General features: G+C 45.7%; 1 protein-coding gene across 7 annotated transcripts in view; it reads left to right on the top strand.

The window, feature by feature from the left end:
• The window catches only part of MVB12B (multivesicular body subunit 12B), a 104,028-nt gene that overhangs the window by 26,509 nt on the left and 53,451 nt on the right, over positions 1-24,068 (top strand). For all 7 annotated transcript variants that reach the window (XM_039506207.1, XM_039506206.1, XM_039506203.1 and 4 more), the window contains exons 4-7: positions 2,593-2,689; positions 6,074-6,203; positions 6,521-6,643; positions 22,698-22,795. In XM_039506207.1, coding sequence (XP_039362141.1) covers positions 2,593-2,689; positions 6,074-6,203; positions 6,521-6,643; positions 22,698-22,795 — 448 coding nt within the window. The remainder of the gene's footprint in view (positions 1-2,592; positions 2,690-6,073; positions 6,204-6,520; positions 6,644-22,697; positions 22,796-24,068) is intronic.

Consider the following 24,068-nt stretch of genomic DNA (forward strand, 5'->3'; position numbering starts at 1 on the left):
AATGCAGGTGACTTTCCTACACTGACAACATAAGGAAAGCAAGTGTAAAAATTGAATCCCACAAGCCTGAGCACTCTCCTGGTCCAGAGCATCATCCCCGTTTTCCCTGGGGGACTCACTTCCTCACCCTTCTCTGTCCTACTACAGTTCTTTAGCACTCACCCAGGGTTTTCAGTAGCTGTGTGTGTGTCTGCCCTGGAATCACATCTTCCAACATGGATAGTCAGACTTTGTTCACAGTGTGCAGGCAGCAGCTGTCTGGTGTGCCTCTCCAGTGAACAGCGGGCAACTATATCCAGCCAGTCTTGGTTGGTTGTGCTCTAGACTCACTTGGGTAACTTAGACTCCGAGCTGCTGTCATACAAATAAATAATAATAATTAATAATAGGCAGCTGATCATGGATCTTGACTTGAAAACCAAAGGATCCACCAACCTCCAGCCCCCGGCCTTGCTGTAAGCTCTCTAGTGTAACCATAGCCACGTTATTTTGACACGAATGACACTGGTTTAGTTGGGTGCAGTGTTGTAGCCATGTTGGTCTCAGGATATTAGAGGCACAAGGTGAGTGAGGTAATATCTTTTGTTGGACCAACATCTGTTGAGGAGAGAAACAAACTTTTGAGTTCGAAAGCTTGCCTCTCTCACCAATGCAAGTTGGTCTGATAGAAGATATTACCTCACCCACTTTGTCCCGGGTTTAGTTAACAGAACAAACCTAGTTAAGTCTCTGAGTTTCACTGTAGGGCTAATTTGTGATGTCATTTATTGGGAGCATCATTCTCAACTGTGTAAAGAATCTTTGAGAGGAATTCTAATTTCCCAACATGTTGACGTTTTCCATGTGTTGGTGTTTAAGTGTTGGGGACAGTGGGTTCTTTAACACTTTTATCTGAGTAAATTGTTTGCTGCACTCTCATATATACACTCCATTGGATCAGCACTGACTCCAGCCATTTCAATAGTTAATAAACTTAGTGTGGTTTTTTTCTTCAGCCAGTCTGGTATTGATGTGGCAGAGGAATCATCAGTTTAACTGACGTTGAATGTTAGTGTAAAACAGACAGACAGTAGGAATAATACAACATGAAACATGCATTAGGAAAGACCATTTTATCTACCAGTCACTGTGCCTAGACAGAATGTTAACTGACACGTTCAGATTTTAGAAAATCAGCACTGCTCACTTTCAGCATCACCACTGTGTAGTGTTTAGATTGCACAGTATTGCTATGGAACTGTAAAGTTAAAAAAACCCCACTGTTCAGAAAGTACGAAGCCCCTAATCAACCTGCTTTATTTCAAAGCCCCCCCAATTCATAGACGCACAGTAATCAGACAGCAGTGGTTTTTCTGAAATATTTTGCTTGCCCAGATAAAAATTGTGCCTGGCAGTTTGCAGGAAGTAATGATAAAATACACTGGCGGGGTCTCATAGCTTAGAATGACATTTTAATTGCTTTTTGCATTTCTGTTCAGAAAAGCCACGTGACAACGAAAGAGGGTTTGTTTTTTTTTCACGTGTGAATCCAGAATATTGGCAGAATATTGGCTTTAATGGGAACTGCAAAGGAAATGAAGTCTCTAAACAATTGTGGAGGCTGTCATACTAAATTGTTTTTTAGCTCTTCAAACCTTGATTAATAGGACAAGGCACTGGTTCAGAATTCATATGGATTCCAAATGAAATTTATCATTCCAAATGGCGTGAGCTTTTGGAGCTAGCACCGTATGTATTCAATATTAATTAGCAGAAGCATGTAATAACTTTGGCTGTGTCTACATTAGAGTCTTTCCTTAGCATTTCCCACCACTGTGACCATATAAACATCCTGTGGCTTTCGCAGCTGGGCCATGCATAGGGCTTGTAGGCTTACAGTTCACTAGACCATGGTGATTCTCCTTTGTAGGGCCCAGGGACTTTCCAGGAGACTAGTGTGGTCTCTGTTTCCAAGGTGCTAAGTGATGGGTGTGACAGAAGACCCTGTATAAACAAAGATGCCTGTAATCTCTTAGCTGGTGACCCTTTGGGGGCTGTGTATGTCCTGTAAGTGTGCAACCAGGAGTAAAGCTACAATTTTGGCGCAGACATTTCATGACAGAGGTTGGGAAAAGGTTGCTAAGTCACAGGAAGGAGGGCGCGGTTGGAGAGCAAGCCCACTCCGCATGCAGTGGGCGGCTCCTGTCCTGCAGGGCTGAGCCCGGCTCCCCGCTCTCGGCGCTGTGACATGGAGTCACAGCACCGCTCAGCTTTGGCCCAGCCTCACCTCTGTCGACAGAGACTGGTGAACAGGCCAGACCTGAGTGGTGCTGTGACCCTGTGAGGTAGGTGGCACCATGACTCAGTTTGGGGGCCTGATCACATGTGGTTTGACAGCCATTTCCGAGATTCAAATTCACGGTTTCTATCACCTCTCTGACAAAACTGTAGCCATAGGTCTGAGTTGTTAGCCTGGTACCTGCTCCTCATTCTTCAGTCGCCCTCGCTGCTAAAATACTCTGCTTCACAGGGAGCTTCAAGTCAAATCAGCAAGAGAAGAAGAACCTCAGTTATTAAGAGTCACACTCACCTGTTTTTCTCCTCTCTCTAAAGAGCCATTTAGGCAACGTCCTGGTCGACATGAAACTAATTGATATCAAGGACACGCTTCCTGTGGGCTTCATCCCCATCCAGGAGACAGTCGATACACGTAAGTGTGTTTTTTCACAATGCTGGGTTTTGTGAGCGGCAAGCTCCATGCTCACGCACGCCTCATGCACAGCTCCAGCAGCGGCTGAGGGGGCAAGAGCAGGCAGCATTGTTGCATGCGCATGTTTCTGGATGGTGCCAGACTAGGAATAAATGGCGTTTTGTTCCCGTGTGAGATTGAGCCTGGGCCCATGCTGTACTGTGCAGAAATGCACTGTAGGCTGTTCAGTGGAGCTACCATGACTGCCCACAGGAGCATTGCACCTTTCAGCAGCGGTGGATCTTGCTCCTTCCCTTTGCATGGGCAGGTGAGGCCCAAAAGGCATCTTGTGTCTGCCAAAGGCAGTGTGGTAATGTTGGTCATGAGCTGGGTGCTCAGCAGGCTCCCAGCTTCTCTGCCCCACGTCTCCACCTGGTGACCCCAGTGAAGCTGGAATAGATGATTTCACCTGGGGCAGAGCACCAGACCCTGCTGCAGACTTCCCTGGCAGGTGAATGCGATTGAGTCAGATGACCCACAGGCACTCTGGCAAGATAGAGCTGCTTTTAAAGACCTGGCAGAACCTCACTTTTGGTTACCTGTTAAACAAGCTCAGCTTCTGGGAAAAGATGAGTCTCTTCTGAATAGTGTTGTAAAGGAACCTTTTGTGATGAGTCAAACTTAAACATCAAAAGCTGGATTAGGCACTTAAAAAGGGCTCCTTGAATTATTCCCCGGCATGTGTCCTGGGGCATGCAGCTGTGTAATAGTCCTTATCTCACTCGCTTTCATTAACTATACCTAAGGTGTTAGATCTCCTAGATACACAAGGGATGACACCAGGTATCCAAATGGCTAGTGTGCCACTGCCCCACCTCTCTCATCAGCTCTCGTTCCCCCTAGTGCTTTGAAGGGGAGGGTTCTCTGGGAGCAGTTAACCTTTTTCTGCTGGTAAGTGTGGTATTGAGCTCTGTGTGTGGTGCTTATACAGGTATGACTTTATAGCCCTCAGATATGAGCAAATTGGTGCCCGTGCACTGGGGAGCTGGGGTGCACATGAGCCTCTCTCATCATTGCCAAGATGAATTGGAAGGAGAATGCCCAGAAAATCCTCCCCTTCATTCCTGCAAGGGAAAAGCAGCTTTCCAGATAAATACTTAATCTGGGGGAGAAAACTCCACTCAGCCCCAAGCCCTCTGCACCAATTAAGCCCGAGTGCTGCACCCCCTGCATGCTACAGAAGGGGTCTGTGCACCAGCTCTGCAAACCACTCTCAGGCCAGTGGCTGGGGCTTGTGGGAAGGGGCTGCAGTCACTCTGCCAGTGCACATACTTGCAGAATGCAGACCAGTTTGTAAATCGAAAGGGAGAGGCTCACTGAATCTTCTTCACAGATAATAATTCACCTGCATCTGCAGCACATGGGGATGGTTGGTCAGTCACTGCCAGCCTGGGGGTTGATTTGTATGAGTGACCAAGAAGGAAAAGATTCTGTAACCCATGACTGACTTCCCAGTGCCACTGCCCCCGAGAGCTACGGAGCACATGTGGAGCAAGGGTAGAGCCAATCGCTTACCAAGGAAACACCACGGGGTTGTGGATGGAGAATAACTTTAAATTAAATCACAGTCACGTAACCTGTGGCTGATGGGGAGAGGACTGCGTGATTCATGGACAGTGTATTCTGCTGCCCTCCATGCTCTGTTTGTATCAATAAAGTGGTGCATTTTCCCTGCCTCCATGAGCACCTGTAATTAGCGGTTCTAGTTCCCTCCCTGAGTTTGCCACAGATGGAGGAATTTAGCAGAGTGTGAAAGAGCCTGGTAGATAAGCCAGTAAAACAAGCATTGTGATAGTCTGTAAGTAAAGTAACAAGGGCCTCTCATTTTGTTCAAAGTAAAATTTGTGGCTATGTGTTTCCATTTGTAGTTTCTGGGCTAATAACACAATGCACTAAACATACTGCTCCCTAGCCATCTCAGCAAAGTGCAGAAATGTGGGAGTCAAAAGCCAGGCTTCTAAAATCCACCTTTAGGCACCTAATGAAAGTGGCCTGATTTTCAGAGTAGCTGAGGACCCACAAATCCACCTGACTTGACTGGGAGCTGTGGCCACTTAACTCAGGCTAAGCTAATGCTGGCTGTGCTGTATTGAATGGTGTGCCTTATACCCTCTAGGGTCACAGTCTGTATTGTCTGTACAGCTCTGGGACGCAGGTTTGTATGGTGCTTCCAATGGCCAAACACTAGGAAGGAAGTGGCTTGAGATGGGTTTGGCTAGGAGTGCAGCAGGCCTGTGAAATCCTGTTTTATTACATATTTTGCTAGGCTAGAATAGGGCTAAAGCGGTTAATGAGATTCAGAGATTATACTAAAGTGGAAGGAGTTATAAACAGCAGCAAGGGCAGAGAAATGTACAGGGACCTCCAGAGATTAGTAGGGCCAGCATATGGTAGCAAAATGAACCACAGCTGGGAGAGTGAGCATGCATTTCCATAAACTCAATTCTTTAAGATTGAAGCTTCTGGTACAATTATACCTTAGAGCTTGGTTAGACTAGGGAAATATACACTGGTGTAGCCACACTAGGCAAATTTCCATTACAGATACACTGCATGAATGCAAAATGGGGTTTATGTCAGGACAATTTACCTTGGTAACTTCCTGGGGTAAATTGTACGATTGCAGCATATCAACATTGGGCGGTTGCACCATCCCAAGAACTACACTGGTGCAAAGAGCCCAGCGTAGACAGGGTCTCGGATGCATTTGGGTGAGGTGTTCCTGAGGAGATCTGAATCTGAGTGCATGCACCTCTTCTGTGCCACCCTCCGGGGTCCAGTCTCTTCCCGCTCCACCTCCCTAGTCTCACCAAGTGGCAGCATTTTGCTGAATGCTCCCAATTTGAGCCTAGCTGTCGGGGGCACTTACTAGAATTTAATATGCTGCCATGCACGAATGGCCATGTGAAAAAATCTTGATCCTGGGTTGACCAATGATGCTGGTGACTTTCATATGTGTTACCAAACACAGTGATTGCTCTCCAGGCTGCTGTGGTGAATGCTACCACGAGAGAGGTGAAGTAAATGATATCAGAGATATAGGACGTGGAAACAACAGCCTGACAAATTCTATTACAGAGGCTGTAATTCTTTGTGGTATGTAGGACCTAATCTTCTCTGTAGATGATAGTGTGGAGAGAAGTACTGGTAAATAACAAATCTTGCATGCCACACAAAAGGACCAGTGTTAGAAAATTCAGTCAAGTGCATGGCTTTGCACACTTATTTGCTGTCCACCTCATATTCCTGCCATAACTATCTGCATAAGAGCTGAAATGCAATAAATAACTTTTATACCCTGGTCATGCATAAAAACCAGCCTCTAATCCTGGTTTCCTTTCACAGAAGAAATAGCTTTCAGAAAGAAGAGGCTCTGCATCAAATTCATCCCTCGAGATTCTACAGAGGCTGCTATTTGTGATATCCGAATCCTGGGCAGATCTAAGCAGGCCCCTCCACAGTACACGTTCATAGGGTAAGCAGCCCTTCATGCAGAGGATGTTCCCATGCCTCAGCATATACCAAACCCAGGCACTGTAATTTTCTACAGGAATTAAGTGGGAGTTTGCAAGTGTTAATGTTTGTGAAAAAGTTCTGAGATCACTGAAGGGAATGTGCTATATACGTGCAAAGTATTATTCTGCTTGGTGTGAGAATTAATTGATCCTCTGTGGTAATTAGCCTGGTTCTTATTACACAAGATGTTTCTTGGTGAAACTTGCCAATGTTTGATATCATGTGTGCATGCTGCATTTACTAATAGCATTAATGATTTCTCTGTTACTTACAAAGGGAACTTAACAATATGGGTATTTGGTACCGAATGGGCAGGGTTCCACGAAACCATGACTCCTCACAACCCGGGACACCTTCTTCCCAAGTACCAGCTTCAACACCAGCTCCTAACCTTCCGAGGTAGGTTCTGCCACTTGTCAGTTTTCTGTGGTTCTCTCCTGTTGGGCATGCCTTGCTGCGTATTTTAGCTGAATACTTAAGCCAGTGGGACTGTGACCAGTGGGCACTGTCCCAGTATAAATTATTACACGGTCCACCCTGATATGATGGGGGAATATATGCTAGTCCCCAGAAAGCTGTGCCAATGTCATGCATAGATGGCACATGGGTGGAATGGGGATGAGAAGGTAGCAAAGTTAACAGAACAACAACAAAAATGCATTCACTGAGGGCTGCCCGGTGGTCCTCTTTAGCCTGCGGCCTGGGTCAGAGTGTAAACATTTCCGAGCATGAAACCGCCTGTCTTTTGTGTCCTGTATACCAAAGAGCACACTGTCAGCACCCAGCAAACAACAACGGTATCACAGAGCTTCTCACAGTTGCCCCATATCTTTGTTTTTAACTGAATATAAAGCATCTTTGGTCTCACGTGAGTGCCTAGGATTCTCCTTCCTGGGGCAGGCAGGCCAGTGGTCTATCTAGACTGCTATCTTCACCATCCTCCCCCCCGCCCCCCAGGGAAAGTGGGGCAAGGGGAGGGGGGAGCATTCATACCCTTGGAGGATTGTGCAGGCTTGTTATATAAGAGTGGGGAACAATTTTTTCCTAATCCCCAGAACTGAAGCCTGAGGTTTGCTTTTCTTTGTCGTGTCCGAACCTGTGACTTTAGGCCCCGCTGCTGCCGCCGTTCGTTGTGCGCAGACCCAGCCACCCACCATCACACAAGGAACTGCAACAGCAGGGCTGTAGAGCCGCTGCGAACATCATGGCTTTGCTCTTACTGTGTGTGTGTGTGTGTGTGTCAAGTGTGTGTGTGTATTTTATATGTCAGAGGAACAGGAGTATAATTATCACTTACAATTATTTACCACATTTTCCTGCACAAAGCCCAGTGGTGGGGGTGTTTTTAAACAACCCCGCACGCAGAGAATGAATTGAATGATTTATATTATTGGCATTTGAGATGAAAATGCAGCATTGCATGCAATGGTGAGAGAGTTGCTCTGAACTCATAGCCCGGGCAACCCCAATTGGGAAACGTGTTCTCGGTGGGTTTTTACATATTTTGGAGTGTCAGTGTTTTGTTAGCACATTCAGTGTATTGCAAATACATCTAGCGTATGAAAGGAAATGCTTGGGATTTATATTTCTAAGGAGATTGGCAGATGGGAATTCCATGGAGACTGTAAATTGTCCAAAGTTCAGTGTATTGTCTGGCTAGAAGATGCTACCCATATCCTTGGTTATTTTGCTTTTCTGTGCATTTTAAAGAGTGGCAGTCTTAAAATTGCTTGACAAAGGCTTTTAACGGGGCTATGTGGTAACTTTATCCTGGTGAAGGCCGGTATCTGGGTAGGGGCATGCTCCCATGCCCTTAAGTGTACTTCTAACCTAGTGTATTGTGGTGACTTCTCAACCATCTTCTGGGGTTTATTTTTGACAAGTCACTTCACTGAAAGTTGTGCTAGATCTCGTCTCTTGTGCTGTCTGGGAGGGGTCCTTGCTGCAGATCCCAGCTTGCACCATTCAGAGCCGTCAGAGCCTCATAGCGGGATATTAGAAATGAGATAAGAAACAGGAGTCCTGCTGGAGTTCTCAGATTATTTTATCTGGAGCCATTGGATTGTTTCACAATTGCACTAGGCACCAGCTGCATAAATAACAAAGACCCTGCGAGATCAAAGCGAGACGTCTTGTCTTTACGGTAGATGTCTTCATTTTCTGTCCGTGAGAAACATGCAGGCAAATTTCCATGGTAAAGAGAAAAATTATCTTAGCAAGAGAATGTCAGTGGCTGTCCTTAATCACGAAGTGTGGAAGGGTCACTTTATGACTGAGCAGGGAGGGCTGCAGAATGGCTCCAGAGCTGTTGGGAACGGGGCCAGAATTGGAGCTCAGAGCATCAGCGACAGTCTGAAAAGAAGTGTTTACAAGGCTTATATATTTTATAACCTCTTGTTGTACAGTTTATGGTTTACAATGGCTGCAAGGAAATTGGATCAGTTTTGTTTTACTCGCCAAATAAAACAAATGTCAAAATAGTCAATATAAAATGTATTCTAATTTGGCTGAGTTAAAACAGCCAGTATGCAGTGGAATAATTGAATGTTACATTAATGCCTCCTAGTAAAAACCACCTGTCTGTAGCTGGCTCTACCCTCATGCACCATATATGATTTACAGGTAACTTTTACACCGGAATAAAAACAGCCCAATCATTCAAGGCATCTATTCATGTCTGGGTTTTTTTACATTGATTATTTATTATCCAATATATTTTTTAGAAATAGAAATGTATAGAAAGATGCTCCTTGCAAACATTTCTTATTAGAGGAAACATATGTTACTTGAAAAGCTGTTTTAACACTTTATCAACAGGGTAGTAATTTATTCAAGCTTAATGTCCATGGAAGATTGTAGTCACAAGTAACTTTTTATTTTAACATGACCATAGAGATAAGAGAACACACTTGCAGCCAGTTTGCCATTTTATTCCATGTGGATATATTCCAACAGTAGCTGCAAAAGTCTGTCCTGAATGACCGCAAATGCCAAGACAGAATCACTGAACAGCACATTACACAACTCGTGCTATTTAGCTGTTAGGTTGGTCAGATATTTGAAGGGATTCTCTTCAGTTTCTGACTTGTTTTTATAAAATACCTTTGAAATCAGGACAATATGCAGTGTATCCTCAGTGCTTCGGATTGCTTGCTAACGCTGTAGTACGTACAGATAGACAACAGAACACCTCAGTGTGTTACTGCAGAGCTTCTTAATACATCGGTTTTCGTTTCTGTGCCGGGCAGGTTCAGCAGACACATTAATTATTGATTCTCGTGATGCTGGCGTGTCAGAGTTCCATCACACATGCTTTGCTGCTCTGCAAGAGACTCGACTCAGCATCTTACCGTGTGTCAGCATTGCTGCTTCATCCATCTGAGGTTCTGTTCAGGCCATTCGCACTCTGGGCTCTGCTTAGTCCCAGCATCGGGACTTCCCTGTCCCCTCCTGTTAAAGTGGGAGAGGGTTGCACTAGGGTTTGCTCGTTTGTTGGGAACTTGGAACTCCATTGCAAGTTCTGTACTGATATCTAATGAACAAAAGCTTTTGCTCAATCGTCTGCCTTCGAATGTCCTTAGGTAGAGTTGGCCAGTGGCTCGAGTGTGTGGGCTTCACGCTATGCTTGTGCCTGCCCTTTTGAGAGAGAGAGAGAGAAGAAATCTGTACCAAAGTACATTAGTGTCAGTCTCATGAAAGATGGTTCAGAAATCTCTGTCTTCTCATGCGCTTGTATTTAATGCCTGGCTGGCAGCATCCTGGGTTTCTCAAAAAGTGATGCCTGCAGTGGAAACAAACCTATGTGCTCTTCTTTAAGGACATCCCTGTTCATAGCATGCTTGCTACGTCCAGGATACACCCCTCTTCCGACTATGGGGTAATACACCATCGATTTCAATGGAGCATCCGTTCAGAACTGCGGAGCAGAAAGAGGCAAAGGGCTGAGCACAATCCTCCTGCCAGCACGGAGGGGGAAGGATTGCTTGTTTCCTGTTGCGGGGATGTTCACGGCGCTTTGGCTCTCTCTTGTCCTTGGTATTCCCTGTTACAAGCGTCTGGGCTTCTGGTGTCCTGGACCGAGGCTGAGACGTTGCGCTGTGGAGTGCGACCTGATGAGCTGCCATTGTGCATTGTAGGATGACGCAGTGTCAAGTCACCCTAGGGTTTTTCTCCCTGTATTTTGTGCTGTGGGCAGCGTGGAGAAATACACCTGCCGTTTCTCATCTGAGGGGCGAGTGTTGAAAGAGCCATTCCAGTGACTTGAGCCGCGTGTAGCAGGAATGTTGGACATGGAGCTTTACACTGCTTTCCTAGGTGTGTTTGCTGGGCACTGCTGGGCAGTCAGTAATTAATGCAGCTTTGTTGAGAGGGTCGGTGTGAGTAACGTCTCTTGTATAAGTTGGTGCTAACGCAGCACAGTGATTGCTGCACCTTAGGGCCCTTGGGGGAGGGGGTTTCCCAAAAGCAGGTGCTAATGATTCATATTTCAGCCTTGCCTTTTGTGGACATCAGCTTAGTTGCTGTGTGTGAACGGCATGGGGACCACTGCCCACGTGTGCTGGAGAGTGTCAGGGTCACATGTTTGGTGTTTAGGGAATAAGCACTAGCGAAAGCTTCATTACAAGTTCGCCCCAGCCTGCAGTTCTGCCTAGCAATTGTGTATGAGTTCAGCTTTCTACCTGGCTCTTGTGATCTCCATAAATCTAACCTCAGCTTTTCTGGGGGGAGCTCTGACTTCCTGCCAGCACAGGCAGAGCTCCCCAAAAGCCATTTTGCTTGCTGAGGCCTGCGTATCGGCTGCTGTCATAGCTGTTATGTTCCCTGCGTTTGTGTGGTTTCTTGGTTAGCAAGTGCCTTCCGAGTTCCTTCCCAAGGTGCTGCTGGAGGAGCCTCCACCACACTCATTCAAACAATCTTCTAACAATTTGTCAGCTTCCAGCAAGATGTCACTCAGTGCTGCTGAAGTGTGTTTTACAATGACAGACATAATTGCCCTTAACTTTTTGCGTGGATGTTATCAATCTGTGGCAGATACTTTGGGAAATGGAACACTTTGATTGCAAAAGATGTGTCACACGCGTTTAATCTTACTCTCAGCGAGACCGCGATTCAGTCACAACTTTTGCATGTTGCTGTCAGGTTTTGAGAACGTAGATCCGCGCTGACCCTGAGAATCGTTCAGTCATTCCGATTGCAGGGCTGTCATCTGAAAGGTTAATGGCTTACTAGGGGAAAGGAGAATCGTGCTGCAATCATCTTGTATTCAGATCATGCTTCACCACGGCCTGGCTCACAGAGCATTGAGGCCAAAAAGGCTCCGACCCCTCCGTCCACCTTCAGAGCTTGCCCACTCCACCTTCCAGGCAGTTTGGGCTGCGGTATCTGGAACACTTGTTTCGTCTCCGCTTGAATTAAAAACGAGCGAGGGACTGGTGTGGAGACATGGAGCCTTTTGCTTCTAGGTCCCTGGTGCAAATTTAGCCCAGTCACTCCGTGGCAGAAGTTTGTTAGCAGGGGGCCTCAGTCTGGTCCCTGGTGGATGGATTACAGAAACCACCAGCAGAGGTCCCCTGTGTAGGCAGCTTCAGCTGAGAGGCCACGGATCAACTGGGTTGTGAAGGCTGAATTTTCTTCTTGGGGTGGGGTGTGCAGCACAGTGGAAGGGCAACGGGGGGAGAGGAGGGGGAGTATGCACTGCTGTTAACCTGCAGTTCCTGTTCTGCCAATAAAGGACTTCAGTCCATGGGGCCACTCTCACCAGTGAATGGTGAGTATGCAAGTTCACTGGGAAAATCCTGGTGGTGTTGTAGGGGGTGAGTGGGCTGGAATGCCAGAACGCAAGCTATTGTTACAGTTCATTAATCAGAGACCTGTAGCAATGCCGATTAAATGAACGTTGTAACTTCCTAGCAGTGGGTTTGTAGCCTCTTCCAGCCTGCGTGCCTTTTCCTCTTTGCTTGGAATACAGACACAGTCTGTGCCACTGAATGCTTCACGTTGGAATGAAATACAGAGCTGGTGTGGATGTTCTACCAGGAGAGCTCTGTCTGGTTTTGGTAAGAGAGTGGCAAGTATTTAATGTAAATTCTTGGAATAGGAGCAGCATGTGTGAATTTTCCTCCCATGCTACTGATTTTATTTTGAATAGTTGAGTTGCTTCCTCATAGCAAAAATACGTTTTGTTCATATTCCCCTGCGCATAACTGAGTTTGTGACTAGGGTTTCCGGCAGAGGGGTCTGTTGATTTTTAATTGATTTGTTTTATTGATGGCGTTTGAACAGTGGCATGTAGCTTGAAAGGTGATTAACATTTGGCTTTCTGTAGGGAAATTATAATATACAGGGATGGGAGTCAATCATGTGCTACCAGTGGATGTGGTGAATTGGAGAACTAAATTCAGTGTAATACTGAGCCAGTCTCTCCTGCGCGAAGGTGAATCAAATGGAAGAGGAAAGACTTGAACTGTTCCTAATCTTTTTTTTAAAAAAGTATCAACACACATTATTTAGAGGTAACAATATCTGATTCTCTTTCATGCACTTCAAACCCATTTCCTGAGCTTATCTAGCTTATCAAACATGAGCTCATGTATTCTTTGAGCTAAAGGTTCAAATCACATTTATTGTCACAATACGGGGGAATATACTCATTCTTTTATTAACCAACTTATTCTAAAAACATTCAAGTTGAGGGTGGGGCCCAGACTCAGAGAGCAGGTGTGCTCAGTTGGGATTTGTTGGAAGACGAAGACCTGCGGGGTTGAAGAGATGAGAACGCGAGAGACTGAACAGTTCCAGGAGGAAGCATTTTCCACAGCCCCACGCGGTGGCACAGTAGGAAGTGCATTGTAAAACAGTACATCTGTGATCAGTGTACCCCCCATTGCATAAGAAATATGCTGAGAACAGTTTGCACGAGCAGAGGATGGGAAAGCAGGTTTACATATGGCCATTTAGGGATTGTTTCCCGTTAAAGGCTTGTTATGAAACTTGCACTAACCATGCACGACTTGCATCCGGCTCTGCCACATGGAGATGGCAAAAAATGGGTTAAAGTCCAGTGTGTTTTAGTGGTAGCTGGTGATTAGGAAGAAATGTTGAAACTGTCTGAACAGTTCCTAGCCTGAGAATCCCCAAAGCAGCTGAGAAAGACACTATCTACAGTTAAGAGAAGTTTGATTTAGTCAGCTCGTTTTGAGGGTGGAGAGAGAAATATTAGGGAGTACGCAGACTGAAGACGCTTCAGTCTTCTCAGTATTGTTTTTCTTTAGAGAACGCTCTTCCTAAAGGCACTCTGCCACTGTGGCCTCATTTGGGATCACTGAATACGGCTTCTGGTATTCATGCAAAGTAGCTGTGTGCTTAGTTGTTAAATAAGCCCTTTGGGGGAATTGGGAGTTTGTTTCTAAAACTGCAGTGGTGTCTGCTAGTTAATATAATCTCTGCCACTGTGGATCTAATTGTGCTTTCACCCTGAAGTATGTGAGAGTATGTTCAGGGAGTAGCTGTTTCCATCAATCACTTTCACCATTTTTACTTTTCTCCCAAACATTTCTAGAGTTTATTGGTTTTAGACTCTCATTAGTTACTATTTAAAGGCCTGGCAGTGCTCTTTCTGGAGGTGCCTGTGTGTGATTTCTTGGGGAAATGGCCATATAAATGTTGAGCATTTGTTTAAACGGCTTCGTGGGAGTGAGACTGCTGTTTCTAGTGATTTGGGGCCTGATCCTACAATGCCCATTGAAGCAGTGGAAGTCTTTGCATTGACTTCAATGGCTTTGGATCAGGCACCATATTCTCCTCTTCAAACAGACTCATGGTGTATTTTGCACACAGAAGTGTTTAATTCGGAGAGAGGCTTGTGAATTTGGGCTTTGTTATTTTAAGACTGATTTGATAGTATTTAAAATCTTCACTATGGAAGCTTACAGTGCATCACTGGATCTTTTGAGTATTTCTGCAGTTTGCTCCTTCCTGCCCCCCACCCCCAAACCCAGTTTCATTTTCTGCAGAGTTGAAAACTACTAATTCTAGAGCTGAAGGATGTGGAAAGCTGCGCACACTTCCCATTGCAGCCTCCAGAGACATCAGACTGTTCATCTAACACAACAACTTCATAAACCCTTCATATTTACAGGCTGAGGTCTAAGCACTTTCATGCAGTCCTCAACTTACAAGACTTGAATGGGCTCCAGCTCAGACTTTCAAGTTGGGTAAATTAAACTCAGAGAGTTGGTGGGATTTGTTTTTTCTTCTCCCTGTTTAGCAGCTGTTATATTCTACTTGTTTAAATGTATCTGATCATAAACAAATCCTCCATATAGAGCAAGCGGTAAGAGCTACACTCTGCAGTGAGCCCTGTAGTTTGAACTGGGGCTTTCGTACACTAGACCAGGCACTCCCTGTTATGACTCTCTATTTTTGTTCCATTTACTCCTGTTTAGAAGTGATTATTTTAGTTTGAGGAAAATAATCGTGACTCTAGTGTCCCGTGTACTCAGCATGTGGGTGTGAGCAGAAGCGAGGTCATGCTGAATAAAGGTGCATTGTGCCACCAATGTGGGCGTGTGCCTCTCCCCCGTGCCCAGCTGTGAGAGAGTGGTGGGTAAATCTACAATTCAGTGGAAAGAATCACTCACTCCCGTCTCCGCTCTCTCATGCAGAGGGGCGGCTCTAAATCTGAGAATGGTACCCCCAACGCTCAGTGATTTTTTGAGAAATAGGATATTTTAGCAGTTTGGAATGAGATGAAATACTTACCAGGCCCATATGTTGCTTGTTTTAGGTAAAGGATCAGTGAAGTTTTAGAAAGTATTTAAATATTTGGGTTTCTATGATTAGAATAGATTGTCTGGAATGAAGGCCGTTCCCTAGGTAATTCTCAGCCTTCCAGTCTTTGTTTCTCACTGCAGTGCTTTCGCCTGTGAGGTAGGTGTTGTAGCATTGCAGTGCTCACATGCAAGAAAAATTAAGGGCTGTGAATAAATATCGTAGATGTGATTTTTGGATATTGTAGAAATCTGCTTTCGTGTTTTCTGTAAACTGTAACTTGAGACACGTATCCTGAGACTTAAGCACTTGCTTAAGGACTCCTTTGACTTCTAGCCATGTGGCATGCACATGTATTTTTAAGGACACACTCTTTCCCGGTCTAAATGCTGGGCTTGAAACTACTATCTTGTGGGTGGATTTTTAGCTTTTGTAGCCTAGTGTGCAATGGCAGTGTCCTGCACTGGGAAAGAGGTGAGAACTTTTGGTAACAGTCACTGAATGTGGAAGATGATGCAGTTTTATTTGGCAGTATTTCTATGTGGCTCTACAAATTTTGCATCACAATTCTTATGTGCATATCAAATAAATGATGGAAGTGCACACAGCACCCCAAAGCACAGCACTGCTTCTAGTTAGTGTTATACAACATGGTTTTAGTTTACTAAATAGCATGAGTCAGTGTTCTGTATCTTGACTGACTTCTATACCATGTTGCACCTGATCTGATTGGAAGCTAAAGTCACCACTGTTTACTCTGGTGTCCATTGTGATATTTTGGATTGAATTTTGAAGCTTCCTTTGCTCTCTGGCATTTCCCCTTACAATCTTTTGTTACTTTTTATAAGTATTTGCTCCCTAACTTCAGAAGCAATTCATCACCTTCATGCAGACTGTCATTAATAATCGTTGTTTGGAACTGTTGGGCATCCCCTGGCCTGTTTGTGGGAGTGCCTCTAAAATACGCACCTGAAAACTGGCCATAATATGTGCATTACACACACCTCTTTCTTGACGGGCACTAGCGACTTTTGCCTATCACGTGCCATTTTTGTTGCTGCTGTGTGTTGAATCGTTCCAAGAGTTTAATGAGTAAAAGAGCAGCTGAAGTAGAGAGTGGTTAAATCAACCCTGCACTGAACTGTTCTTGTTGTTTGATACCACCATGGAGTGTTCTGGAATTGTCAATATTTAATTGAGAAAATGTTTTTCCAGAATCTGTGCATCTTAGTGCCCATGTTAAATCAATCTGGTTTCATGTGCCAACATTCAAGAGAATTGTTTTGAAAGCCTGATTCCCAGTCTCAATGGAGTAGGCATTCCTCACTCTCCAAAGTCCGTCTTGTCACTTTAGTAATATGGAGAAGGAGCGACTGTGTGTGTGTGTGTGTGTGTGTGTGTGTGTGTGTGTGTGTGTGTGTGTGTGTGTGTGTGTGTGTGTGTGTGTGTGTGTGTGTGTGTGTGTAGATGCTGAAGAAAAATAATTGGCATTCGTGTATGTTAATGTGAGTTGCCGTTCCTTAATATAAGAGTTTCCACTAAAGTACTAATAATTACTGTTAATACCTTTCAGTGGAAACTTTCAGAGTAAACGAGCAATGGTTGAAACAGTATTTAATGGCATGCTGCTGGCATGATAAGAATGCAAATAAGCGTTATTAGCCTAATGATTTTGCTGTCGCCATGGCTGTGCGGCAACACTGTTGTGAATATGTCATGCAGCACCCGTGAATTTGGAAAGTGTGTCAAAACACAAGTTCAATTAGTTTGCTCTAATTGTGGCTCTAGAGAGTTAGTAACTATATCACTCCTCATTAAAAGAGATTTTCTTATATGGATTAATGTCACATGCAAAGGAAAGTTTCACAATTCCAGAGCGGAGCTGGCTTCTGCCAAGAGGGAGGCCGTAGCTTGTACAGGCTCCGCAGCCCTGACTGCGCGCCGTGCACTGCCGCCTTAGCCTAAGGAGCCCTGAGACTCTGGGGCGAAGAGCAGGTTTGAAAGCCTCTGAGATCTCTCTCCCCACCTAGGGAGGAGGGAGACAGAACAAGGGCAATGAAGGGTCCCTAACTCAGGAATCCCAGGTCCTTCCCTCGGGACACTGGTTCTGCTGGCTAAGCATGGTTTGCACCCTGCTGAGCCCGCTAGGGCAGCCTACGGCACGCGTGCCAAAGGCAGCACGCGAGCTGATTTTTACTGGCACGCTGCTGCCAGCCGGGGTCCCGGCTGCCGGCCCCGCTCAGCCCGCTGCCTGTCTGGGTGAACGGACTCCTAGGCCGGCAGCGGGCTGAGCAGGGCTGACGGGCAGGAGCCAGTGGCCGGAACCCCAGACTGGCAGCGGGCTGAGTGGCTCAGCGTGCTACCGGTCTGGGGTTCCGTCCACCGGCCCCTGCCAGCCGGGGTCCCAGCTGCCGGCCCCGCTCAGCCCGCTGCCAGTCTGGGGTTCTGTCAGGGCCCTTGTAAATGTACATTTTATTACTGGCATGCGAAACCTTAAATTACTGAGGACGTGGCACGCCACTTCTCAGAGGTTTCCGACCCCTGCCCTAGGGTCTGGTCTGTCTGCTCCCAGCACAGACTCTCCCTAGCTCCGTTCGAGCCAGGGTGCTAGCAATGCCAGGTTGTGGCAAGGTCGGTGGCATAGGCTAGCCACCCGAGTCCAAGCTCACCTGACCCCCTAGGTGTGAGCTCAGGTGGCTGGCTCAAGCCGCTGCCTGTGCCGCAACATCCTCACTGCTGCTGCTCGTGCGCTAGCTCGGGTTTGTCGCCCCGCATTGGGAGTCGCGCCGCCCAGCTGCAGTGCAGGCGTCTCTTATGAGCCCTGTCAGGAAGGGTGAGCCAAGAGCAGACACGGTTTGACACTTCAGCCTAGAGCTTGCTACACAGCAGCAGCTGGCGCTGACAATGGCTGTCCCTCCCCGTGTCCTAGAGCAGTGCTCCTGCCGCGGGAATGTGCAGCTGAGTCTGCATTCTTGCCCTGAGGGTGAGTCACAGCGCTGGCTCCATTGGTAAACCTGTGGCTGCGTTCTCCACACAGTGCAGAACTGCCAGCACCACTGCTGAGCACCAGCATTGCTGCCTCCCTCTCTGACGCACGCAGCAGTGCAGCCAGGGCTCTGCACTGGATAGTAGCAGCCTGGTGAACCGCACTGCCCCGTCTCCAGCCCGCCTTTGCCCGGCACAACTACTGAGAGGAAGGATGAAAGGGTCAGGGGCTGCCCTAGGACTCGGGAGACCAGGGTTCAGTTCCCTGGCCCAGCACAGGCTTTGCGAGAGACCTTGGGCAAATCAAAGAACGTTAGAAGCCTAAAAGCCTTGGAGGAGCTGGGCCATGGTATCCCCACTCCCTTTGCTGAAGGGTATTTAACAATCATAGCAACACAGACCGCAGTTGTGCACTGCAAGGGAGCCCATGTCCTTAGTCAGGCTCTGTGTCAAAGAAACTCGACATCTCAATAAACGTCCGAGCCCTCTAGACTAACATGAATGGAGTTCAAGAAACCTCCTTCAGTCTGGCGTCTCCGAACAGGACCCACAGGATGTTAAGTGCCCACAGAGCTTTCCTCTTGTATTTCTCATAAAGAGATTATCCCTCATTCCTGTTTGCTGTCTGACCGTGCTCTTCCTTCCCGGGAGTGGCGGGCAAGTTCTTCAGCTCACAGGTGAGCAGCTGCTAATGGGTTAAAGTCTCTTCTAGGCTTTCCTCCCAGTTCTGTGATAATTTGATGAAGAACTTCACCCTAATTAAATATTCAAATGAGGAATAAGTGTCAATATGGCTTCCCATTGCCTGGAATGATGATTAATTGTATTCAAAACTCTAGTGGCCACTGTAATCTAAACCGAACCGTTGTTCTTGATTATTTCTGCAACACATTTGCCATGTTTTTGTTTTAAAATTTAAACTAGTAATTGATTTGCCATATGCTACAGAGCTGCACATGCTTTCATGATATGTGTTTAGGAACTTGGGGAGTTTGTAATTGGGATTTTCTTGCTTTTTTCAATGGCAGCCTATTTTTTTTCCTTCTACAATGCAAAATGATTTGGCTTTCACAACCCATAAGGAAAATTCATTATGCAATCAAGTTAGTAGGTATGAGTTATATTGATCCTGGCCAAATGTTTGCATTAATTTAAAATAAATTAGACTGTGTTTCCCTCCTGCCCCCTCCCCCCCCCCGTGTCACATTTTTTAAAATTAGAATTTAAAGTTCTGATCTTGCACTAGAAATGGCACTATCTCCTGTGCTGTAGTCTTGAAACTCCATTTCCTCCTTGGAGAGGCCCTTAATACTCCAATCCCTGCACCAAGTTTTATTCTAAATGATGAAATCCCATTTGGCTATCAGAAAGAATGGATGTTCACAATAGAGCTGAGTGAACAAGGGAGAGAGAATCCAAAAACATTTGCATGTATTTGAAAACCTTCTCCTATTAGCCAGTGCCCATGATTCAGTATTATTAAATTAATACCCCACTAACATTTGAGGTGCCGTCACTACACATGGACATGTGAAAAGAAAGTTACAGGCTTGAATGGCTCACCAAAAGCAAGTTTCAAATTGTAGGTTGAGTTTTAATATTCATAATTTATTCATGATAGGTGTGGCTGAGTGCTCTAGGTTCAGAGTTTAACTTTGGTGTATTTAAGATTAAGAATAAACTGGAGATGGTGCTGAGATATGAGCCAAGAGCTGGATATGTGCTTCTCTACTGCCACGCTCAAGTGTACGTGAGCTGAGTCTGTTTGAGTTGGAGCAGTTCATTTTAATGATGCTGGTGGAAGGTTTACACCATCTTAGCGTATGGCACTTATGAAACCTGGTGCTTGGTGTGAATTGCCAGGAAGTTGTGGTGATAGTCGGGTACTTTGTTCATTGGGTATGTCCCAACCCAAGGATTGAATGAAATTCTTATTTGAAGGCTCTTGGGTATATGGAAGGTCACGGTCTCAACAACTTAATTTGCTTACACAATGTACACTATGAATTACTCTGAAAGACCCATCGTTTTTAGCCCGGTTGGTTGCTAAGATATGCATGTCCTGCCTCTGGAGTGTGGGCTGGCTCTGTCTTCATTTGCTGAAAAGTACTCTCCCCATGGAGAAGATCCAGCATTTCTGTCAACAGACGTTGTTAATCTCTGGTGACTTCCATGTGCTCTGTACTCCTGATTTCATCAGGCTACAGGAAGCCTTTACATTGTGTTGCTCAGAGATGTGCCCTTTGGATATCTGACTTATTTTCTCCCTGTGAATCTCCCATTGGGGTTACTGTTTATGCACGTGGAAGAAGAGAACAGACCCCAACGTAAACAAGAGACATTCAGGCATCCCTCGCTGTTAATTGTCTGGATGACTCATCAGTAAATTCCTGGACAGTTTCATGAAAAGCGGAAGGAAAAGTGCATAACACATAGAAGTGGTGTAACTGGGCTGGGGCTGGGACTGGCAAAAAGCCCCACCTGGGCAGAGTTTTCAATAGAAAACTGTTGGCTAAATTTGAAAATGTTTTCACGTGGCCTTTTTGGTTATTTGTTTTAATGTTTACTTGGAAATAGGTTTGGAAGGACACACTAATTCAAAGCAATGTTATCCCTGAGGTTTGCAACCATTATCGTTGTTTTTAAAGCTGTTTCTCTGGTTTGTAGGAGTGTGTCCTGTTTTTAAAGGTAGCTGTTTTCCAACAAATATTTAGTAAATAAAAATTCCTTGGCCTGGAAAACAGGCCAGACATTCTCTGCTGGAAAGTACATGATGCTTCCCCCCCCAATATGGCATTTGTGATGGGGAAAGCACTACCTTGTTTTCTGGCAAATGGCCACCGCAAAGTATCTTCCCTTGTTTATGTAGCTTTTAAATGTATGAAATGGACAGCTGCTGCCTCTTCCCTTCATGCTAGACTAAGTCTTTGCTGTGAAGAGAGAAGCATCTTCATTACATGTGGCAACTGAGTCCAGAAGATTAATGATAACATTTAATAAAAATTCACACAGACCTAGAATCAGCAGTAGAAAATATAGATTTAAATTAAAAAGGAAAAGCTTGAATCTCCCATCAAAGCATATAAATCTATAGCTAGCAAATATCATCTCCTAATGAAATGTATTCTGTAACTGAAGGGCTTTGGATGAAGCTGTCTCTCTAGTTTAGTTTAGTGACCACATTAATTGAATCAAGTACGAAGACTGGTTTAGGGGACAAAATAAAATCATCTTCTGCATTCACTTAGAGGTATCAGGTGGCAGGAGAAGTTGTGAAACTGACCTTTTCATATTCCACCCAAGGATAGTACATTGGAGAGTTGGTCAGTTTGCCATTAATAGAGGAGGCCTGGATGGTAAGTAGGATCCAGCACAGGATTATGAAGCAGGTGTCATAGGGCCATGATTCCCTGCCTGGTTTCTTGAACAGGGAGTGTGAGGAGCCACAAGGAGCATGGAACCTAGAAACTTACCCTCATGAGTTAGTGGCTGTCAGGTTGAGGTTTAGGTTTTTTCCCTGTTGCCAAACAGCTGGTGAATAGTTACACACCCAGACTCCAGATTTTGAAAATCAACTGCTTGCAAATGACCACAAGACAGAGCTTGTGTTTCTGGCCCTCGTACCTACTGGTACTGGGGCTCTCTGAGCATCACTTCCAGCTCCTGGCCTGTGGCAGATGGGGATTCTGGGAAGCTTGCCTGCATTCTCTAGCCCACTCTCTATGCCATTCCCTACAGCATGTGCGGTTTTCTTTTAATAGTTCATAAATGCTGAGGTATTGAAATGGCCCCGACTTCATTTCTGCAGGCTTGTTTTATTTACAGCATGTGCTGAAGTTAAGGCTTAACTAAAGTTTTTAAAATGGGGGGAGGAGGAGGAGGAGGAGCCTGGTGTTGCTGCCCCGACAGCCATGGCCTGTGCTGCTGGTGGCCATGTGCAGCTCTGCGGAGCGTTTTCCTGGGCAGGGTTTCGTTGGTCTCTCAAGGGCAGTATGGAAAGGGCGAGGTGGAAAATGTGGCTGCCCCTCTCTGAGTGTGGGGCTGGAGGAAACCACCTCGTACATTTGGGTTCTGTTTGGAGCAATCAAGCCTGAGCTGCTGAGGGGAGGATGCAGTGGGCTGCCCAGGGAGTGTGTTTGTGAATGCAGCAAGGTTGCAGTGCTTTACCTTACAGATAAATCCAGACCCACAGTTATAATAGACATCAACTGACTGCTTGAAAGATACACATTTAACTCCTTCAGTGCCTGCCTGCAGACTGTTAGTACTGCATCATGGGGACACTTCTGTAAAGTCAAGGTGATGCTCATGAAAACCTGACAGCTGCCCCATGCCCCTGCCATGCTGCTCTCGGGGGTGAGTGGGTGGCTGGGTCTCCATAGCAGAGTCACACCTTGCTCCCTTTGCTGCAGCTGCCCGTGGATGTGCCAGCGCCGGGCTCCTCGCCCGCTGGGAGCTGGACTGAGATGCCAACACATTTCACTTAAGCTGCTGAACAAGTCGGGTAATAACGACCGAGTCACCAGTTCTGTCACTTTCCTGTGATTTGGGCCAAACTCTGTCTTTTGCAGGCAGCCTTGCGGTTGCTGTTTACCACTTGAGCTCACAGGAATCATCATCAGTTTAAGGAATGGGGTGATAGCAGCACCTTCTCCTGCTCTGTAATAATGTCCTCTCCATTCCCCCCTCTCTTCACTAGGCACATATCTCTGACGCTTCCCGCGAGCTTTCGAGGCAAAAGTAACAACTCCCGACTCGACTTTGAACACCAGCACTCAAATTTATATGCCATATCAGGTAAGCTAGTGCAGCAGCAATGACTCTTTTGTACTCTGCTCTGTCAGTTTAATCAGAAAGTTTAACCAAATAAAGCAGTCTTGGCTGCATAAAAAGGAAAGAGGTGTGGGATCAATGCACTGGACTTCCAAGATTTCTGTCACTCAAGCATCAGAAACATGTGGGATGCGAAATAGTCCAGAGGACGTTCAGGCACAACTGTTACTAACAGTGAGTGTCATTGTTCACTGGAAACAATGGAGCCAGGTGGGAGTATGGGTGCCAGGAGTGGGATTTCTAGGTAGTTTTTGTCAGTCTAACACCTCTGCTTATCTTTCTTCCTCTCCCCTTTGCCCTGATCCTTACTTCACCTCCTCTTATTTACCTCATAAAACCCATCTCTTCTTTCCATATTTACAGGACACTTCTCTCTGTGTGATAAGCCCAGTTTCTGCATAGACAGTGCTCCTGTTTCTTCCCACCCCCACCCAAAAAACAAACAAACCCACCACATACGTAGTAAAAATAAAATAACTGAACTCCTGCAGACTCAGTGTGTCGTGTGCGGGCATGGCATAGAATTTTCTCACCACCTCTGGGATAAATCAAAAACTAGACATTGTTTGGTTTTAAGGGTTTTGTTGCTTTTAGAACTTCTCTAGCATTTTTTTTTTGCGTATTCTATTTCCCTCCATTATCTGCAAACTCCAGAGTGGCCTTAATCTCACTCTCTTCAGGAGCATTGGGGCCTTTCACGATCTTTCCCCAGATTTCTTGGATATTGGAGGAGAGAGACACACCAGAATCCCAGGCACTATTCCTGTATGTAATGTTGAGCACATGTTGACTCTCTAGTCAGAAAATGGCACCATTTGCCATCTGGGGCAGGCCTACAGATACTAGAGCTAGTCAAAAGTCTCCAAATTTCAATGTGGAAAAAAAGTCAATGAATATTTTTCCTGATTTTTTTCCTCACACTAGCTTTAGTGTGCACGTTAATGAAAGAACAATTAAAATACATATGTAAGTACCATGAGCAGGAACGAGACCGTGCATGTTTATAAATGAAAATAACCAGCGAACACAGCATATCTTGGTTCCTGCACACAACCCGTCTCAGTACTAGGCCTAAAGCTCAGCCTGTGCTGACACCTATGCACACTCATTTCAGGAGAACTTTTGTCTACAGATTCTTTATTTCTGTGGTGATGTTTAAGCCAACCCCCCCCCCCCCCAAAACGGCCATACTGGGTCAGACCATTGGTCCATCCAGCCCAGCATCCTGTCTTCTGAC

This window comes from Mauremys reevesii, linkage group 19, assembly GCF_016161935.1.
Source record: "Mauremys reevesii isolate NIE-2019 linkage group 19, ASM1616193v1, whole genome shotgun sequence".
Taxonomy (NCBI): Eukaryota; Metazoa; Chordata; order Testudines; family Geoemydidae; genus Mauremys; species Mauremys reevesii.